This window comes from Brachionichthys hirsutus, chromosome 3 (assembly GCF_040956055.1).
Source record: "Brachionichthys hirsutus isolate HB-005 chromosome 3, CSIRO-AGI_Bhir_v1, whole genome shotgun sequence".
NCBI classification, from domain to species: domain Eukaryota; kingdom Metazoa; phylum Chordata; class Actinopteri; order Lophiiformes; family Brachionichthyidae; genus Brachionichthys; species Brachionichthys hirsutus.
Window position 1 is genome coordinate 6,444,836 of NC_090899.1, and position 17,042 is coordinate 6,461,877.

At 42.4% G+C, this 17,042-nt stretch overlaps 1 protein-coding gene across 1 annotated transcript; it reads left to right on the forward strand.

Moving 5' to 3' along the window:
• The first annotated feature begins 477 nt into the window (after positions 1-477).
• On the forward strand, positions 478-16,330 carry epb41l4b (erythrocyte membrane protein band 4.1 like 4B). Its single transcript, XM_068756321.1, has 23 exons — positions 478-756; positions 3,101-3,205; positions 3,287-3,329; positions 3,819-3,897; positions 4,152-4,196; positions 6,016-6,068; positions 6,699-6,819; positions 7,380-7,467; positions 7,551-7,639; positions 8,291-8,360; positions 8,452-8,621; positions 9,476-9,585; positions 10,167-10,200; positions 10,493-10,526; positions 10,658-10,761; positions 12,311-12,447; positions 13,126-13,247; positions 13,340-13,453; positions 13,532-13,587; positions 13,660-13,812; positions 13,924-14,044; positions 14,177-14,313; positions 15,059-16,330. Exons 1-23 carry the CDS (start codon positions 478-480, stop codon positions 15,120-15,122), a joined length of 2,328 nt encoding a protein of 775 aa, XP_068612422.1. The 3' UTR covers positions 15,123-16,330.
• The last annotated feature ends 712 nt before the right edge of the window (positions 16,331-17,042 follow it).

Sequence of the window (17,042 nt, forward strand, 5' to 3'; positions counted from 1 at the left end):
GCAGATCACACTGTTTGTCCAGTTTTCGCTGGTAGACTTTTTTACCTGTGAGGTACACGAGTTTCGCTTCCCCGGTGAGAACCAGCGAGCACGATCCCGAGTGGCCGTGGAGCTCCCGCTGCGGCGCATCGGACGGGATTCTTCCGTGTTTTTTTTTTAAGCTTCTGCGCGCAACAGCGAGTCTAAGCGGGGAGGCAGGTGCGCGGAGGACACGGGATTGCTCCTTCTATTTCCGCGAGCGAGTCCCGCCGTTCACCGAATCATTGGCGGTCGATTCGTGCTACTTTCGATTGGTATGCGGCTCGAGTCCCCGCAGCTGCAGCCGACATTCAGACTGGGAAGTGATCGGCAGTCCCGAAGTCTCCTCCGCGCCTGCTAAGTGACTCCTGTCCCCGGGGAGGCGGGCGAGGAGGAGGTGGGAGCAGCAGCAGGAGCAGCAGGAGCAGCCCGGCTCTCCTCGCCTTGTCGATCAGGAAGATGATGGGCTTTCTGCGCCGGACATTCAGCCTCCGCTCCCGGAGCCGCATCCAGACGAGGGAGAAGGATGAGCGGGATGGGGGGATGGGGGGAGAGGGAGGGGATGGAGGAGTAACCGGGAACCCCCTTCTCATGGCCCATCAGCAGCAGGTTGTACACGCGCCCGCCGTGGTCACCGGGGGGGTGTCGGTTCACATCCCAGCGGCCGGGACGGCGAGGACCACCATCACCTGCCGCGTCCTGCTGCTGGACGGCTCGGACGTCACCGTGGATCTGCCTGTGAGTGCACGGTGGAGGGCAAACATCCATGCGGGGCGGGCTCCAGGTGGTCCTTAATGGGGGGGGTGGGGGGGTTGATCGATTTAGCCTCATCCCAGGGTTGATCTCAATTTATATTCAACTTCTCAAATGTCAAATGTAAAAAAAGAATGTTCTGAGGTTGATCTCTGTAATGGTGAAATCGGAATTTAACACAAAACCATGTTGAATACGACGTAAAAGTTATTTTTGAAATGTATTTATCGCTTTTTCAGCCATCATCAAGAACAGTATATCAGTCATTATTTATGACCCCCCAGGTTTTGCCTCTCTGCTGTCCCACAGCGGCCCTTTACAGCGTCAGCATTGTTTGTGATTGTTGAGGTGCAGCTCCAGATGGTGTTATGATCAGTTCATCACAGTAATCCCAATCTGAGGGGGAATCTACAATAGCCCCGAAGCTGCCCCCTCCCATCCTTTCACTTTCTTTTCCTCTTCCTCCTCTTTGCCTTCATTTCATCTCCCTTGACTCCGCCTCCTCGTGTCATCTACCCCACTAATGATCTTTTGCGTTTCCTCGGTGGCCTTCAGCCATACTAATTTTCCTTCCCTCCTGCTCTCTATCAGTGTCCCATTGTCTTCTCCTCTTCCCCCGACCGCCTGATCTGGTTTACGAGTATAGGGACCCGGTGACACGAGTGTGTGTGAGGGTTAGGTAGGACGACGAGCAACTTGTGCGTGGGCTTTCATTCGTAAGTGGAGTGTTGTGAGATGTTTTCATGTGTCACCGAAGCTGTTGCGTACATGCATCATCTACTAAACGCTCGCGTTGTGAGTTATATCGGTAGAGCGCATTCAACAGATTGCAACAGCAGCACAAAGCCGCAGCCTTCGCTGAGCTGTTGCAGCTCCCACAAGCAAACGACACAGGGCTTGTCAAGCTGGCAGGTTAGTCACAGGTGCGTTGGAACAAGTTTGTTCACGTCAGGTGTCCCGAACGCAGTTGAAATCACTTATTAAAGCTTATTAGTCTGTCACTGCAGGCAAAGTGAAGACAAAAGCGCAAGGTTAAAAGGAAACTGTCAAATATTCTCCTCAGCGCATGTGACGCTCTGCGGGGTTTTTTGCGGCTGTGATAAAGGCTGTAAGTTCAACCGGCCTCTCTAAAACAAGCTGCAGAACGAACAAGAGCATTCTGGCAAAAAATGTTTTTTCTTTTCTGTCCCCAATCCTTTAATACCTCTGATTTCCTCACACATTCATGCACTCACCAGGAAGTTTAGATTTGTTATCAGGATCCAAAGTGCAAGGCTGTCATCTTTCCACACCCCCACTGTGTCTAATATGGGTCAGATTGTGGAGAGGTCTTCCCACGGGGCAGCCCTCGACTGTCCAGATGAACGACATGTTGCTACAGGAGTAGTTCTGAATAAGGGCTTTTCCCTTAAGTCAGTTAATATAATTTATGCTTCGTATAGCACGTTTAGATGCGTAACGGTTCACTCAAAGTGTTTTACAGGTGTAGCATTGAAGGTACAAAATCAAGTACGGCACACAATACAAATAGAGTTCGGCAAAGAGAGTGTAAAGATAAAGAAATGATAAAAAATATATATAAGATGATAGGAATATAAAAAAAGTATATAAGCTTTACAAGGGTAAAACACGGGATTGAAATAGATTATGTAAGAGACTAAAGATGATAAAACTGAATGATAAAAAGAATAAGAATGTAGATTTAAAAAATAAAACAATGGATAATTTATATATATAGGTATAGAAACATGAGACTAATATGTAGCTATTATATGCAGTTTCAAGAAACAGTCACATTTACTTAATTTATGTGAAAGTTGAAAAGTTATATTCTTGTAATTCTTTACACTGAATGATAAATATATGATTACGGATCTACTAAGTTGGTTTCCAGGGTCAAGTAATTGGGTTGTATAATTAATTTGGCATGAGACGGATCACAGTAAAATGATGTTTGTACTAGCATCACCTTAGTGTGTGCAATGATTCAACGATTATTTTATCACAGTTGTGGCGGCTCTCTCTGTGACCTCTCTGTGGTCTCTATGTGACCTCTCTGTGATCTCTATATGATCTCTCTGATCTTTATATGATCTCTATGTGATCTCTGATCGCTCTGTGATCTCTATGTGGTCTCTCTGTGATCTCTGATCTCTGTGTGATCTCTATGTGATTTCTCTGTGATCTCTCTGTGATCTCGATGTGACCTCTATGTGATCTCTCTGTGACCTCTTTGTGACCTCTCTGTGATCTCTACATGATCTCTGGTTTTACTTCTGTTGTGGATGCTCATCCAGCCGTAGACACTCAAATCTCTGTTATTTTGCAGAGTAAGTCCAAAGGCCAGGACCTTTTCGATCAGATTATGTATCACATAGATCTGGTTGAGACTGACTACTTCGGATTGCAGTTCATGGACACAGAACACGTCTCAGTGAGTAACAAGTAAGAGGCTCCTATTCTATCACAGAAGACCACAAACTGATGCCACTCACCTTCTTCTTATCTTTTATAGCACTGGTTGGACATGTCCAAGCTTATTAAGAAACAGCTCCCAGGTAAATTAATCTCATCGGTTTTCTCATGGGGCTTGCATGAGTTTTGTGTGCTGGAAAATGTGCAGTACATGTATGTGGAAACAAGTAAGTGGGGAGCAGGTGGCACATTATCTCACGTTGACATGGTGATTAGCGTGGACATTATAGGAGCCGTATACCCTTGTTTGCTCTTGAGCTTGTAGCAGGAGGATGAGTGATACAACAGGAGAGAGGAGAAATTGCTATGCTACTTGTTATTTTTTTTATCACTGTAGTTTTAGAGTCCTACGGAATAGCTGGCCAGTGAACAAAACAAAGAAATAGCAAAACAAGCCAGAAGAAATGTCGGTGAATAAAACCTTTATGGCCAGGCAGGTGGGGATGGGTGTAAAATCAAGCATTTTAATTTGATTCAATTAATTTCCGGCAATTGCTTCATCTCTCCACTTCATCTGTGTCTTCCATTCCTTCCTTTTTTATTAAGCTTTACACTCTCTTTACGTCTTTCAGATGGGCCTCCTTATAGACTATTCTTCAGGGTGAAGTTTTACTCTTCGGAGCCAAACAACCTGCGCGAGGAATTTACAAGGTAAAACTCTCACAGGCAAATCTAGATGCACACGTGAACGCAGGGTTTCCTCCGGAGCCCTGTGCGGCGGTCCAAAGGGAGCGTCTGGCTAATTACTTTGGTGCTGTGGGCAGATTCAAATCAAGGCCAAACGGATGAAGCCTTGTCAAAACAGATTGTGTCGGAGATTAGGAAAAGGCTGTGATGCACGGTTTGATTTGTAATCTTTTCCAGTCTTAACCTTGTGTTGTTGTTGTTGTTGTTTATACCAACAGGTATCTGTTTGTGTTGCAACTTCGACAAGATATTCTGTCTGGCAAGTAAGTTCCCGTGGAGCTGATAACACACATGCATGTAATGTGAACATTAAATTACTGGAGTAATTACCGGGGGTTCATACATATAATGTATGAACCCCGGTTCATACACTACACACATGTGCAGTTTATCGTACATGTGTTTTAGTAGTATCTGGAATATTCTCTTATTTCCTTGTAGCAGAGATTTTGTTCTGAAGACTGACACACCCTCGTTTCTGTATAATAAACATAAAACCTGTTCGAGTGGTTCAGAGTGGGAAGATTTCATGTAAATCTACATTGAACTTTGAAGTATTCTGCTTTATTAATATCACGTTGTAAACGGCAATGCAGATCCTAACTAACACGCTGAGACTTTACAGTAATGTACTAAAGTTAACAACAAAGCAACATGGGAAGGTAAAAAAAAAACAAGAACTAACAGTTGGGCATGAAACAAACGTGTTACAGCCTGCGCAGCCTTTTGACATCGGGGCAACCTCCACAAGTTACTGTTTTTATTGTCCCTTAACGTGTCAAACTGGAAAGGCCACATCAAGTTCCCTGTAAAAGTGTGTTAATTGAATTTAATTGTTTATTTTGAATACATAAATAAAATAACGAAAAAAAACATAATGAAATGAATATTCGAAAAAAAGTAAAGTAAAACTTATGTACTCCCACCCCTTGTCCTTAAGTAAATGGCATAATAAACTTCCTACTATCGCCTACATATTTACATAGGTACATACATGCATACATTCACACACACACACACACACACTATATGCATGAATACATATTAATAGTTTTTAACAGTTTTTAGTTCTCATCACAATTTTGGTCTTGATTGTTTATAATGTGAGTGAAAGCAGGTGGCGTGTTGTCTTGCGATTGTAGCCTCTGAACGGCTGAAAGCTGGCGTGTGCTGCAAAAGCACTTGGAGCGATGAGTCAGACAGAAGGACGTAATGGAATAATCACTCTTGCCATTTTAGTTGTAGTTTCGCAATCGCATTCTTTAAATCAATAGATACAGGACACATAATATAGCTTTAAATATAGTTGACATGTTGTAAACATACAGTCATTTCTGGTGACCTGTATTGTGTTGAAAATTTAAAAGAATACAATAATTATATGGGGCGGCTCGGTGGCGCAGTGGTTCTGGGTTCGAGTCCTCTCAGTGCTGAGTTTGTATGTTCTCCCCGTGTGTCTGTACTATTGCGACCATCTCGTTTACAAGGAAACGGATGATTTAGACTGTTTGGAAGCATAAAAATAAGGAACATACTCTGGTATTATTTATTTTTACAAATAGAGGCTCGTAGATGATAAACACAGTCATGAATAACTACAAATGAATTCATTTACATTTTGAAGCTATATGTCTAAATCTGAGCTCAGCTTCATGACTGACGAAAGCATTTATTCAATAAAACATTTTTCTCACTCCTCAAGAGTGTCAGTTGTGAATCATTAATGGGTAACTTCTCCTCAGGCTTCCTGCATAAACACACTCACCTGTGGGGTACGCACAAACAGATTGGGGGGGGACACCTGGACGGCTCTTTCTTAGACACAGACACACACTCAAACAGTGTGTCCCCCCCCCCCCATCTCTCTTTCTCCTGGTTCTATCTGGGTCATGGGTCCCTTGAGTCCAGTTCTATTATAATGCTCAGGAGATCAGGAACAGCAGAGGGCTACTTGATTTAGGACAAGGTTTCCTCTTTTACTCAGTAAGACACACACAAATGCACACACACACACGCTCTCACACATCACACTGTGGGTTGTGTATGAATGCTCTCTCACCAGTGTTTCTTTCCCTCGCTCAGATTGAAATGTCCGTATGACATCTCCGTAGAGCTGGCGACTTACTGTTTACAAAGTAAGTAGACTCCTGTTTGTTTAGATGCTGTGATTTAATTAGCGAGTTTTAACATCCGCATCTCAAAGGTCTGCTAGTTTTGCACATTTTATCCATTAGCTACAAATCACATGCGTATTTACATTACTGTTCTCAACATACTAGATTGATTTGTGATATACTATTGGGAAGCCAGTAATCTATTAATTTCAACGTGATAAGATCCAGTGAGCAAAATGTCATTCAGATCATGTCAAAATTCATGATTTTCAGACATCAAAAAAGATGTCCTCAGTTGAGCCAGAATGAAAATCAACTAATTCTGGTCATCAGTGGACGTCCAGATGTTGGCCTGGCCCAATGGAGGCGATATCAGTACACTTATGTATTTGGTCATTTCTTGGTTTTCTGATCAATAATTTGTGGTAAAGCATTTGTGAGCAGGGAATTGTTTCAGGACTCGTACTTCAATATCGAGGGACTGGAAAACGTCAAAAACATTTTGATTTGTGTCATCAGAAAATCAAACTGCCGATCGATGAAAAGAGGAGGGCAGTGTAAAATGACATGAAATCACTTTAAAGGCCTGCTACAAATTGAGGACTGTCATGCTTTGCTGATTCATCTGATAAAATATAATGTCAAATCCAGGTGAGCTCGGCGACTGCGATCCCTTGGAGCACTCTCCTGAGTTTGTGTCTGAGTTTCGCTTCAGTCCCAAGCAGAGCGAGGCCATGGAGGCGGATATCTTCAAAGTGTGGTTGGAGCTGAGGTGAGTGAGGTCCCCCCCCACACAGATGCGATTTATTGTAATTCATTTATTTGCTGATTTGGGTGTAATAACTGGGCAGAAAGCAGAAGCTGAGTAGCATTTAGCGGCAGAGGAAGTCCTTCTGCTTCTGCCTCTTGTTGCACTAGCGATCAGGGCGTCTAAATTTCGCTCCCTGCTTTCTCTCTTCCACTGGCTTGGCTTCACCCTCACTGGCATGTAAAGGGGGATTAAGGAATTAATCCCTGGAGGGTCTTGATTGATTATTTGACGCAGCACTGGTCGGATTGGTCCAACCTCAGATTAGATTACGTACACATATGCTACACCCCGCAGAGCCGGATGAACCGCACAAGGACAAACTCACTCACCCTGTTCAGTCATTCTAACACAGCAGGTCTGAGTCATGGATGCTGCATGGACTTAGTCATCTGCTATTTCCCTTTAATTACCAGTAGTGGTCAGGAAGTGTCTATTGATCATTTTATTTTTCAGATGGAGGCAGAGGTAAAATTGAGAATACTTGATGTTCTTTTTTTTTTCTTCCCCCGTTTAATCCTCAGGGGGAAGAGTCCGTCTCAAGCAGAGATTTCTTTTCTCAACAAATGCAAGTGGCTGGAGCTGTACGGAGTGGACATGCACTTTGTCAAGGTGTGTAAGTGTATTTTATAATCTTAAATATCACTATGCCACAGTGTGTTTGAGGACTAAATGTACACGTTGTGTGTCTTCAGGGCAGAGACGGAGGAGAGTATGCACTTGGTCTCACTCCTACTGGCATCTTAGTGTTTGAAGGCAACAACAAAATTGGCCTCTTCTTTTGGTAAGGTCATTGAACGCATCCCAATAATAGAGGTTCCCAAGGCAGCTGTTTTGGCACCTTGGGATGATTTAAGTATGGGCCCAGAGGTGCCGTAAAATCACAAACATATTGCATTTAATGAAAGAAATGAACAGCTAGTCAAAATCTCCTTATTTATCCATTTGAAACTAGAAAGCACTTAGAGCAAGCCTCCGCCAACGCCACTGTCAGATAATTATTTTCTTTTTTTTCTTCTCCTGTAAGAGCCTTGTCTGCAATTTCTGCCAGCATTTGAAATGAATGAAGAAATGTGCATTGTGTTAATGCTTACATTTGCGTTCTCATTTGCAGTAATTTTAATTAATAGAATCACTATTTTTGTTCACAAAAACTTAGCTTTAATGCCATCGTTTAAAGTGATCAAGCAAAGCTCTACTACATAGGACTTAGCATCTTCATGTGTGGACATCACTTTTCTCAGAAACTGCATCATGGTAAAAGATCATTCTTAGTTTTTACACTCATCAGGTCCCAATCAGCCAAAATAGCCAAGAAAAGTAAAAAGTGCATGTCGTGCATGAGTTTTTGGCCTTATGAGGTTAATGTAATATTGGTGCCGGTCTGATTGGATAACCTTAAAACGTAAAAAATATTTTGTTTGTGTTTAAAAAGGCCCAAAATCACTCGGTTGGACTTTAAAAAGAGTCGACTCACGTTGGTCGTGGTGGAGGACGACGATCAGGTTTGTAGTTCCTCACCAACGACACACACACACACGCACACGCACACACAGAAACATGTCATACATTGTTTGTTGTCTTCTGCCTGTTCAGGGTCGGGAACAGGAGCACACCTTTGTGTTCCAGCTGGCCAGTTCCAAGACCTGCAAGAACCTTTGGAAGTGTGCAGTGGAAAGCCACGCCTTCTTCCGGCTACGTCAGCCGACCACAGGAAAGGCCAGCCACAGCGACTTCACGCGACTCGGGTCACGGTTCAGGTTCAGGTACAGTGCAAACACGGACTCACCTGTGAAGGTTCAAATGAAGAATGATCATGTAATTTGGCTCATTCAGGTAGTTGTGGGCAGCTTGGATGTCAGGCATATGGGTAATAGTGCGTCAAATGAAAGAGAGCCGCTGTATCTATGGTTACAATGTATCTATGGTTACATGGATCCGTTCCTATTGCAACTGAGATATCCTCTTCATATTGTTTGTTTTCGTCTGGCTCTTTCGGAGATGGTCGTAGAAAATTCTCACACTTGAATTGCACTTCTTTTTATTCGATGAAGCAGCGGAACAAAGCAGCGCGGAGGCTGTTGTACATGCGCGTCATTCAATTAACAAGCTGCAGGCAGTGGAAGTAAAAAGAGGAACACAGGGTAATGTAAAAGAAGTACAATCTATAAATATACCAATGTCACTTATTAGGACCAAAAGATTTTTAATGAAAAACAGAACAGAAGCCTGAAGAATTTGATGCAGAAGTGAAGTAATCCAGAATCTGTCTTTGCAACCTGTATGTGCTCACCTCAAACATTTGTCGTCTCCTTCTTGGAACAAAATCCACCTTTACACACAATGTAGTTCTTTTTTTGAGAGATTAAAAAAAAAAAAAAACAACGAAACGATCCCATATTCACCTTTAACTGGAGGTAAATTGGAAGAAATTTCAGTAAAATATGTGCAATATTCTTTTAAATGTAAATTCCTTCTTTTTTTTTACTTGTGATATTTCTGTGCTTCCTCATGAAATGTCCAATCTGATTAAAAAAAAGTACGTTTTGGTCTTTATTCCCTGGGGTCAATTCTCAGCCTATATCATTTTAACTTTCTTCTATGTGCTTTTACATCTCAGCGGTAAAACAGAATATCAGGCCACTCATGGAAGCAGACTGAGGAGAGCCAGCACATTTGAGAGAAGGCCAAGCAAGAGATACCCGTCTCGCACGCAGTCACTCGGCAGAGGTGAGAATTATCCACTCGCTGAATGCTGAAAGCTGAAAGCACCTGTTTCATCCTTTGCAAGCTTCCACATGTTACCTACTTTTAGAAAACCTGATTCTGCTGTACAACATTAAATGTTTAACATAATACTTTTAAGGGAAAGTAAAATTGTCTTGCTTACAAAATAGTCAAAAAAATGACCAGGTTGTTGCACATAAATGTCACAGTTCTTCTTTGCCAAAAGCATCTCCAGTATACTTCACTCCTCCATATTTCCCTCTCTCTGCACACGAGCCTGTCTCACCGTGCTCTATTATGCATGAACGATCAAGGGCAGACTGCACGCTGCATTTGCTTCAGGACTGCGCTACCATCCACCCACCTTTTATTTATCGAATGCTTTGTCAGCTTGAAAATACAAATATGAATGAATGTTGAGGTGTTCTTAATAGCTCAGTGTGATAGCGTGTGCAAAGAGTGGACAGAAAAACAGCCTTGCATTAGGTAACTCCTTTTATCAAGTACAGATCAATGAGGATTGCGCGACACTCGTTTTCTCTCTACTTTTCCTCGCTAACGAAAATCATATTTTCCCCTGTCAGCTGCAATTTCCCCAGCCAAGCCGCCACATATCAGGTAAAAAGCAAAATCTACAAATGCATATCAAATACACGTGCGTATTTACTCTGAGGACATTGCATTGTTTATGTTCATTCTTTATCCTCCAACTTTGACCTTAATCCACTTAATTACCTGGATAATCTGAACTCTAGTATTAAAATACCCCTTTGTAATAGTAAAATATACTTCGCTTTGTATTTTTTAACCCATTTTTCCCATTGTCTGTTCTGAATGATCAAACAACATACTTCAGGGAGAACAAGGTTTTGGTTTTAGATCTGTAGTCATTAATGTCATTCTTTTCCAGCTCTCATGCCAGCCCTGATCCCAGCCTACGTCCAGTGAGTGACCTCCAATAACCCGCTACCACACACACACACACACACACACACGGAGCTGCCACTGATCTAGCTTCACCCTTGTGACATTTAATTTCAGTGCTGATCAATCTGCCTCCTCTGCTTCCCTCCAGTACCAGCATAACATTCCTATTGGTCATGAACCGTGGCACAGACCCCTCCCAGCTCTAACGCCGCCCGTTTACCTGCAGCCATCTGGACACACACCATCACACAGGTGAGGCAACCAATCACAAAGGACATAGGGAGCAGGGGTGAAGTGATGTTAGTGTCAGACTTAGGCACCCAGGAGTTTCTATTTTTAGCTGAAGGTCTCTGTCCAGCAGTTACGCTTCATTTCACTCGTCAACATCATATCCCGCTGTGTGTCTTGTCTGCCGCCGTTCTCATGTATGTGTGTGTGTGTGTGTGTGTGTGTGATCTTCCATCTCCTTGTCATGTTCAGGCCTACTGTTGAGGCTGCAAGTTCAGAGTCCAGTTTCCCCCCTGTTCCGGAGCGAACCTCCAGCACCCTCCCAGGATCCTTCATTGTGGTTCACAGGGACAAGGTCATGACTGCACTTTGACCCCTGTTTTACCCCAGGGATCTGTTTCAAAACTCAGATCCTTAAAGCCAAGATTTACAAAGACCAGTGTCCTAAAGGGGGAGAGGTTCTCTTCACCACCCTCGCGTCTGTCACCATCAGTTTGTTGCATCCCCTTGTGTGCTTCAGTGTGTTGCTTCATGAAATTCTCACCAGAAATGGGACAAAGGACATCATCATCTCGATGAAATGTTTTCAAACTGACTGTCAACGTCTTCTCAAAGAGGGATTAGGATAGATGAAAGCGAGGCATGCGGGGAGACAAGGAGAAGCATGAGGACAAAGATCTCACTCCTAAGGACATGTCCAACATGAACGCAGACATGAAACGTGTTTCTTTGAATTCAGTGTGACTTATTGACATCATTATGTGCAATGCCGGTTTCAGGTAATCCTTCTTTAAATCCACTTAGAGTTTCCAGCAAAGATTCTCCTTATAAATCATGGATAAGAATTTTCTTATTTACTTCACTGTCATTTTAGAGAATCTTCAATGTTAAACTTCCTGTTTCCAAGACAGAATATAAGACCTAAAAACGAATTATGACATCATCACTCATTATACATTCATGGAGCCTAGAAGACCCAACCTGGACACAAGTAATACAAAGAAAGGACAGCTTCGTGTTTTTCCTGTAGGCATTTTCACATTTTCATTTGCTTTAATCCTTCGACATGTTTGCTGCAAGGTCTCATTAACGTTTATCGTCATGCCTTAGGAATCCTTTGACGGTCGATTTCACTGTAACTTGAGTATGATGTGTTGAGTGTGTTACTTCTCGCCGGGTGGAAGTGGTAGAGCTGAGCACATTAAAAAGCTGGTTTAGGGATCAAGCTGCTTATAGTACATAGAAATTGAAGCATGAACTCAAAGCCTGCATCTATGGTGTTGTGGTTTTAAAGATGAGTATGGATATACATGATTTTGTTATTACATTGTTATTGTAGGTTATCAATTGCTCAAGGAAACAACTGTTTACAGAAATTGTTGCCAACGTTTTGTGTGCTGTATGATGAACTTGAATCATATGATGCCTTTAGGGATGTCGCCACATTGCTTTTCAAATAAACAAAATGTTTAAAATTGCAATTTCCGTTTGTTAAAAGACTAAGTGACATTTTCCAAGTGGAATATATATAATATATATGCATTATTTATTTTTGCTTACATGTCATCTTCAGTTTCCCCCTCAGTGATTCCACTTCCGATCAGTTCAGCATTGAAGAGAATGAGACTTTGTATTCTGGCAAAGTCCACCACCATCACCGCGGCCACACACACAGCCAGGACACGCTCTGCCACGCGCACACTAAGAACAGTGAGTACTCCCAGCTTGTGGAGGAGCTGTCCAAACCGCCGCGGGTCTGTCTGTAAATCTGTGAAACGTCTGTACGGTCAGTGATGATGTTCTTTTCATGCTCTTTGTTGTATGTTGGTCAGCATCCTGTAATTTGTTCTCATCCAATTATCACACAAAACACTTTAGCACTTGAACATTTTCTCAGTTCGTTTCAAGCTATTGTGAGAGGTTAGTTGTGGAAAATCAAGTTGTGGAAAATCAAGTGCATGTCTTTCGGCTGTTTCAGCTTTGAAAGTTGCCATTTAATTTATATGGAAAAAGAAGCCTCAAATTACATTCAGTTCAAAATTGGAATGCCTTTTGCACAGAATGGGGGTTATAAATATTTAGTATGCCCTCGTTTACATTGAAAGTGCATTATGTTTCTTATTAATAATAAACATTGCAGCAGATGTTTCTTGAAAGATATATCCTAAGAAATATCCACTGTTTGAACTTGTATCATAAGCAGAAACTTTAGTTCATCCTCCCTGATTGATCACAAAATCACAATGTCTGTTAAGAAATGGTTTTAGTACTCCAGCAGACAAACCAATCTGGGCTTCCTTTACTGAAATAAACGGCATATTTTTTTTGAATGAATGAATGAAAATAGATTGTAATTGTTTTATCTTCCTTTTTGTTTTCATGCATTAGAGCGGCGAGCGCCTCCCTGCCCTGCAGATGAGTTGGACATCTCTCAGTCTCTCCTAAAGCCTGTGGAGTCCGACAGTCATTTCCCCCCCTGGCCCTCTCTGCATGTCAACATGGACAACAAGGTCAGACACTTTCCCCAACATGCTGTCCCATTTCATTTCTCCATCATATTTTTCTTAAGTATTTCTACCCCCCCCCCCCCCCCCTCTGTCAGGGAGAGGAGAAGCAGCTGTCTGAAAAATCTCTGCACTCTCCTGCCTCTCCAGCAACGCTCCCCGACCGTCTCAAATGCAACATCCTCAAGGCCCAGATGGAAGCAGCCTTCAGGGTGGGTGTAGAAGTTCACTTTTAGATCCGAGCATTGTGTAGTGTAATTAACAGGAGTGTCCTCTCCTCCACGATGAAGAAGGAAGCTCCAACAACACCGAGAATGAAGAACTCCAACGAGGCTCTCAATGACAGGCATGTGCCCTTATATCTTCACAGACTTGCATGTGTTTCTGAACAAATTCACGTTATGACTCTGGTCTGCAGGTATCAGAACTCGTCCCAAGACTCGGCTGTTTCTAGCCTCACTGCCGACAAGGTGCCACATCGGCTAGACCGCAATCCAACACCAGAGGGTCTACAGTCCAAAGCAAACGCAAGCTCCAACCGGCGAAAACGGCTGGTCAGGCAGTTCAGTTTGTGAGTACCGTACCCATCACCTTTGATTGTCGCTCAGAAGATAGCTATCTATACTCTGGAAACTAATACTCAACAAATCATTTGGTCCATATTAAATTTGTTGCTGGTCAGTAACCACGAAGATGAAGATAATCTCCCAGAAGCCCTTGCTGCCATCTCCTCCCAGAGTACAAAGAGATTTGGATCTACCAGCTCATTGGACAGACAGATACAGCCCTCCATATACCCACAGGTGACACGCATGTCCACACACACACACACACCTTATAAAGCTGGGAAGAGTCTTTGTTTCGTGTGATAATCCACATTATCTGTAATTAAACAGGGATGCCTGTGTTTGTGTGTACACTGATGTGCATTCCAGGTGGATAATTTGCCATCACTGGAGCTGGGAAGTCCGAGCTATCCGTCTCCTTCGCCTTCTCCCCACCTCTCCCCTCCTTACTGCCATCGCTCCATTCCTCACTTGGTCCCTCATATTGCTGCCACCCTTAATGAAAGGTACTTAATTTGTACTTAATTTCAAATGTATATTTACATTTTCTCATTACAGTTTTAAATATTTAGGCATGACTCTTCCTTTCTGTCTTCTATTATCAATTATTCTGCTTTTTATTTCATCAGATAATTATGTGATTATGTTAGTTATGTGATCGCCGCGGTTTGTTTGACATCCGTCCATCTGTCTGTTAGCAAGATAACTCAAAAAGTTCTTGATGGCTCTTGATGACATTTTCGTTAACATTGCAGTCGATTTTGTTCCTCAATATCTCGATTGATTATTGACCAATATTTATGGTATTGACACAGTCATGTAGCGTGGGGACCTCTAGCTCACCACCGAATTTCATCCGGATCGGATACAGAATGACGTTAGGAACAAATATTACATTTTAATTTACGGATTCAAAAATCTGTTACAAATACACATCAACTCTGATTCACTTTTACTTTTCATGGTTTGTGTATAAAGATACCAAAAAAACATATAACCTTTTGATGATGATCCAGATCACCATGTAGACGGTATAAATCTGATTATGATGGGAATGAGCTGCTCGGTGGAGGTCTGCGCTCTCTGAGGGCTTTTCTAGTTCATTTATGAAATGCCTGTAGTAATGTCTGATGGTGAAAGGTTCACCTCTTTACCAAGATGCACATTCGGTCCAAACGCTAATAATAACTGTGCTGAAATGCATTTTTGAAGTTCTACTAATGTGAGGTTTTTGTCTTTTTCTGTTTGTAGCGGAGAAGACATGAGGGTGGACAGAGAGAAGATACGAAGAGCCCTCCTTATGACCAAGCTCTGAGACCTTGACCCCCGCGACATCAGCATTAAGTGACGGAAGTGGAAGCAGACATGTACATCAACATTTGCATAATACATTCAGCAGCTATATATATATATATATATATATTTGCACAAAGGCAATTGTTATACTTGCTTGTTATTTTAGAATGATGGTAATTTATATTGAGCAAACTGTAAAAAAAAACAACGCAACCAAAATGGATTGACTCACATAACGGACAGATGTGACTGGTGCTGCCTGTATGATGACTACATTACATTTATCTGACTTTATTTGGGGATTGATTGTGTGTGATTTCATCAACACTGTGTCCTTGCTGATGCCTAACAGCAACTTTTGGAGGCTTTGATTTGCACACTTGGAAAACCCACACGCTGAAGTGAAAGTCAATTTGCTATCAGGCCAGTTTGTTCAGAATGTAAATAGAGAGCGCGAATGACAAGCTGACGACGGAGCATGCAATTCTTACTTCCTCGTTTATATGGTATCTGTTCTGACACACCTAATCATTTACTGAAGGCGAGTTCTGACTGCAGCTGCAGTCGCCATGTACCCACTAGAAGGAGACAAAGCTGCAGACTCGGCTCTGTGGCAGCTGATCATATTCATGCCGTACTGTCATGAGAAACGCATGATTTAAAAGTTTTCATCTCAGGTCAAGATAGAGAGGTCATCTTATTTAATATTAGCTATTGTTTAAGGATGACCCTGCAGCTTAACGACTTCATTCCAGTGAATTTTTTATTTTATTTTTTGTCACATCTACAGCAGCATATGTGTTGGGGTCATATAATTATGCTGTTCATGCCATCATTTGGATCCTAATAAAAGCCAAATCATCCCTGTAACAACTGGCAGCATCATTAGTCTTTTTACTGCCGTGGGGGAATGTGGACTCGCCCCACCCTGCGTGCCTGCATGGTTTGCAAAGAAGCCCTCACCCACCCACTGGGGGAATGTTGCTGGAAAGAATACCGATGATTTATCTACGCTACACACCTATTAGGTAGTGTACCGTCAGCCTGTGATTGTTCGCGTAGATTAGTTTGCCTTTGATAGTTCGTCTTTGCTCCAAGGTGTACACAAAAGAAAGAAAGAAAGCTGAACCATTTGTTTAAAACTATCCTAAAAATCATCACAGAACATTAAAGATAATCTGGAATTATTGTTACGTGAAAGGCAACGTCGATGAATATACTGTGCAATACACACAATGGACAAATACATAAATTCTGTCTGACATCCGTCCACGAGTCCTCCATGTTTTGGTCTTAAAGTCTGCTGGCAGTAATCCATCCATTTTCTTGTAGATGAGACCACCTCAATTGTCTCGTCTACAGCCGCTTATCCCCCCCTTGCAGGTCACGGTTGTTGCTGGAGCCTATCCCAGCTGGCTACGGGCGAAAGGCAGGGTACACCCTGGATGAGACGCCAGCTCATTCCCGGGCGCTGGCAGTATTAATACTTTAACAGTTTTTAAATACCTACTTTCCTAGAAACAGAGGTGCCAGTGGTTTGTGGCTCATCCTAAAGTGCCTTCATAAATTATTTTGTAGATGCACTCTTAGATTGCAGAGACCCCTATTCAATCAGGAACCGAACCCTTGTTGACCTGGGTAAGAAGGAAGTTTGGCTACTTTCTTTTGATATATGCAATACTATGTATTCAACATCTTTTCCCTGTCATTTTCACATCACTTCATTGTAAATTCTAACTTGAAATGTAACATTGTCAACTAAGCCGAATGGCTGTTGGCACCGCTCGTGTGAAGAAGCAACACCACGTGTCCCATTTCAGGTAGCGTAAGTGATAAAACAAGTACTTTGGGCTTTGATAAATGTATTTTTCGTTGCATTCCGATGCTGCTTCAGACCATGTTTTCTACGAGTGGGAGAATCAGTGTGTTTAAAAGGGAT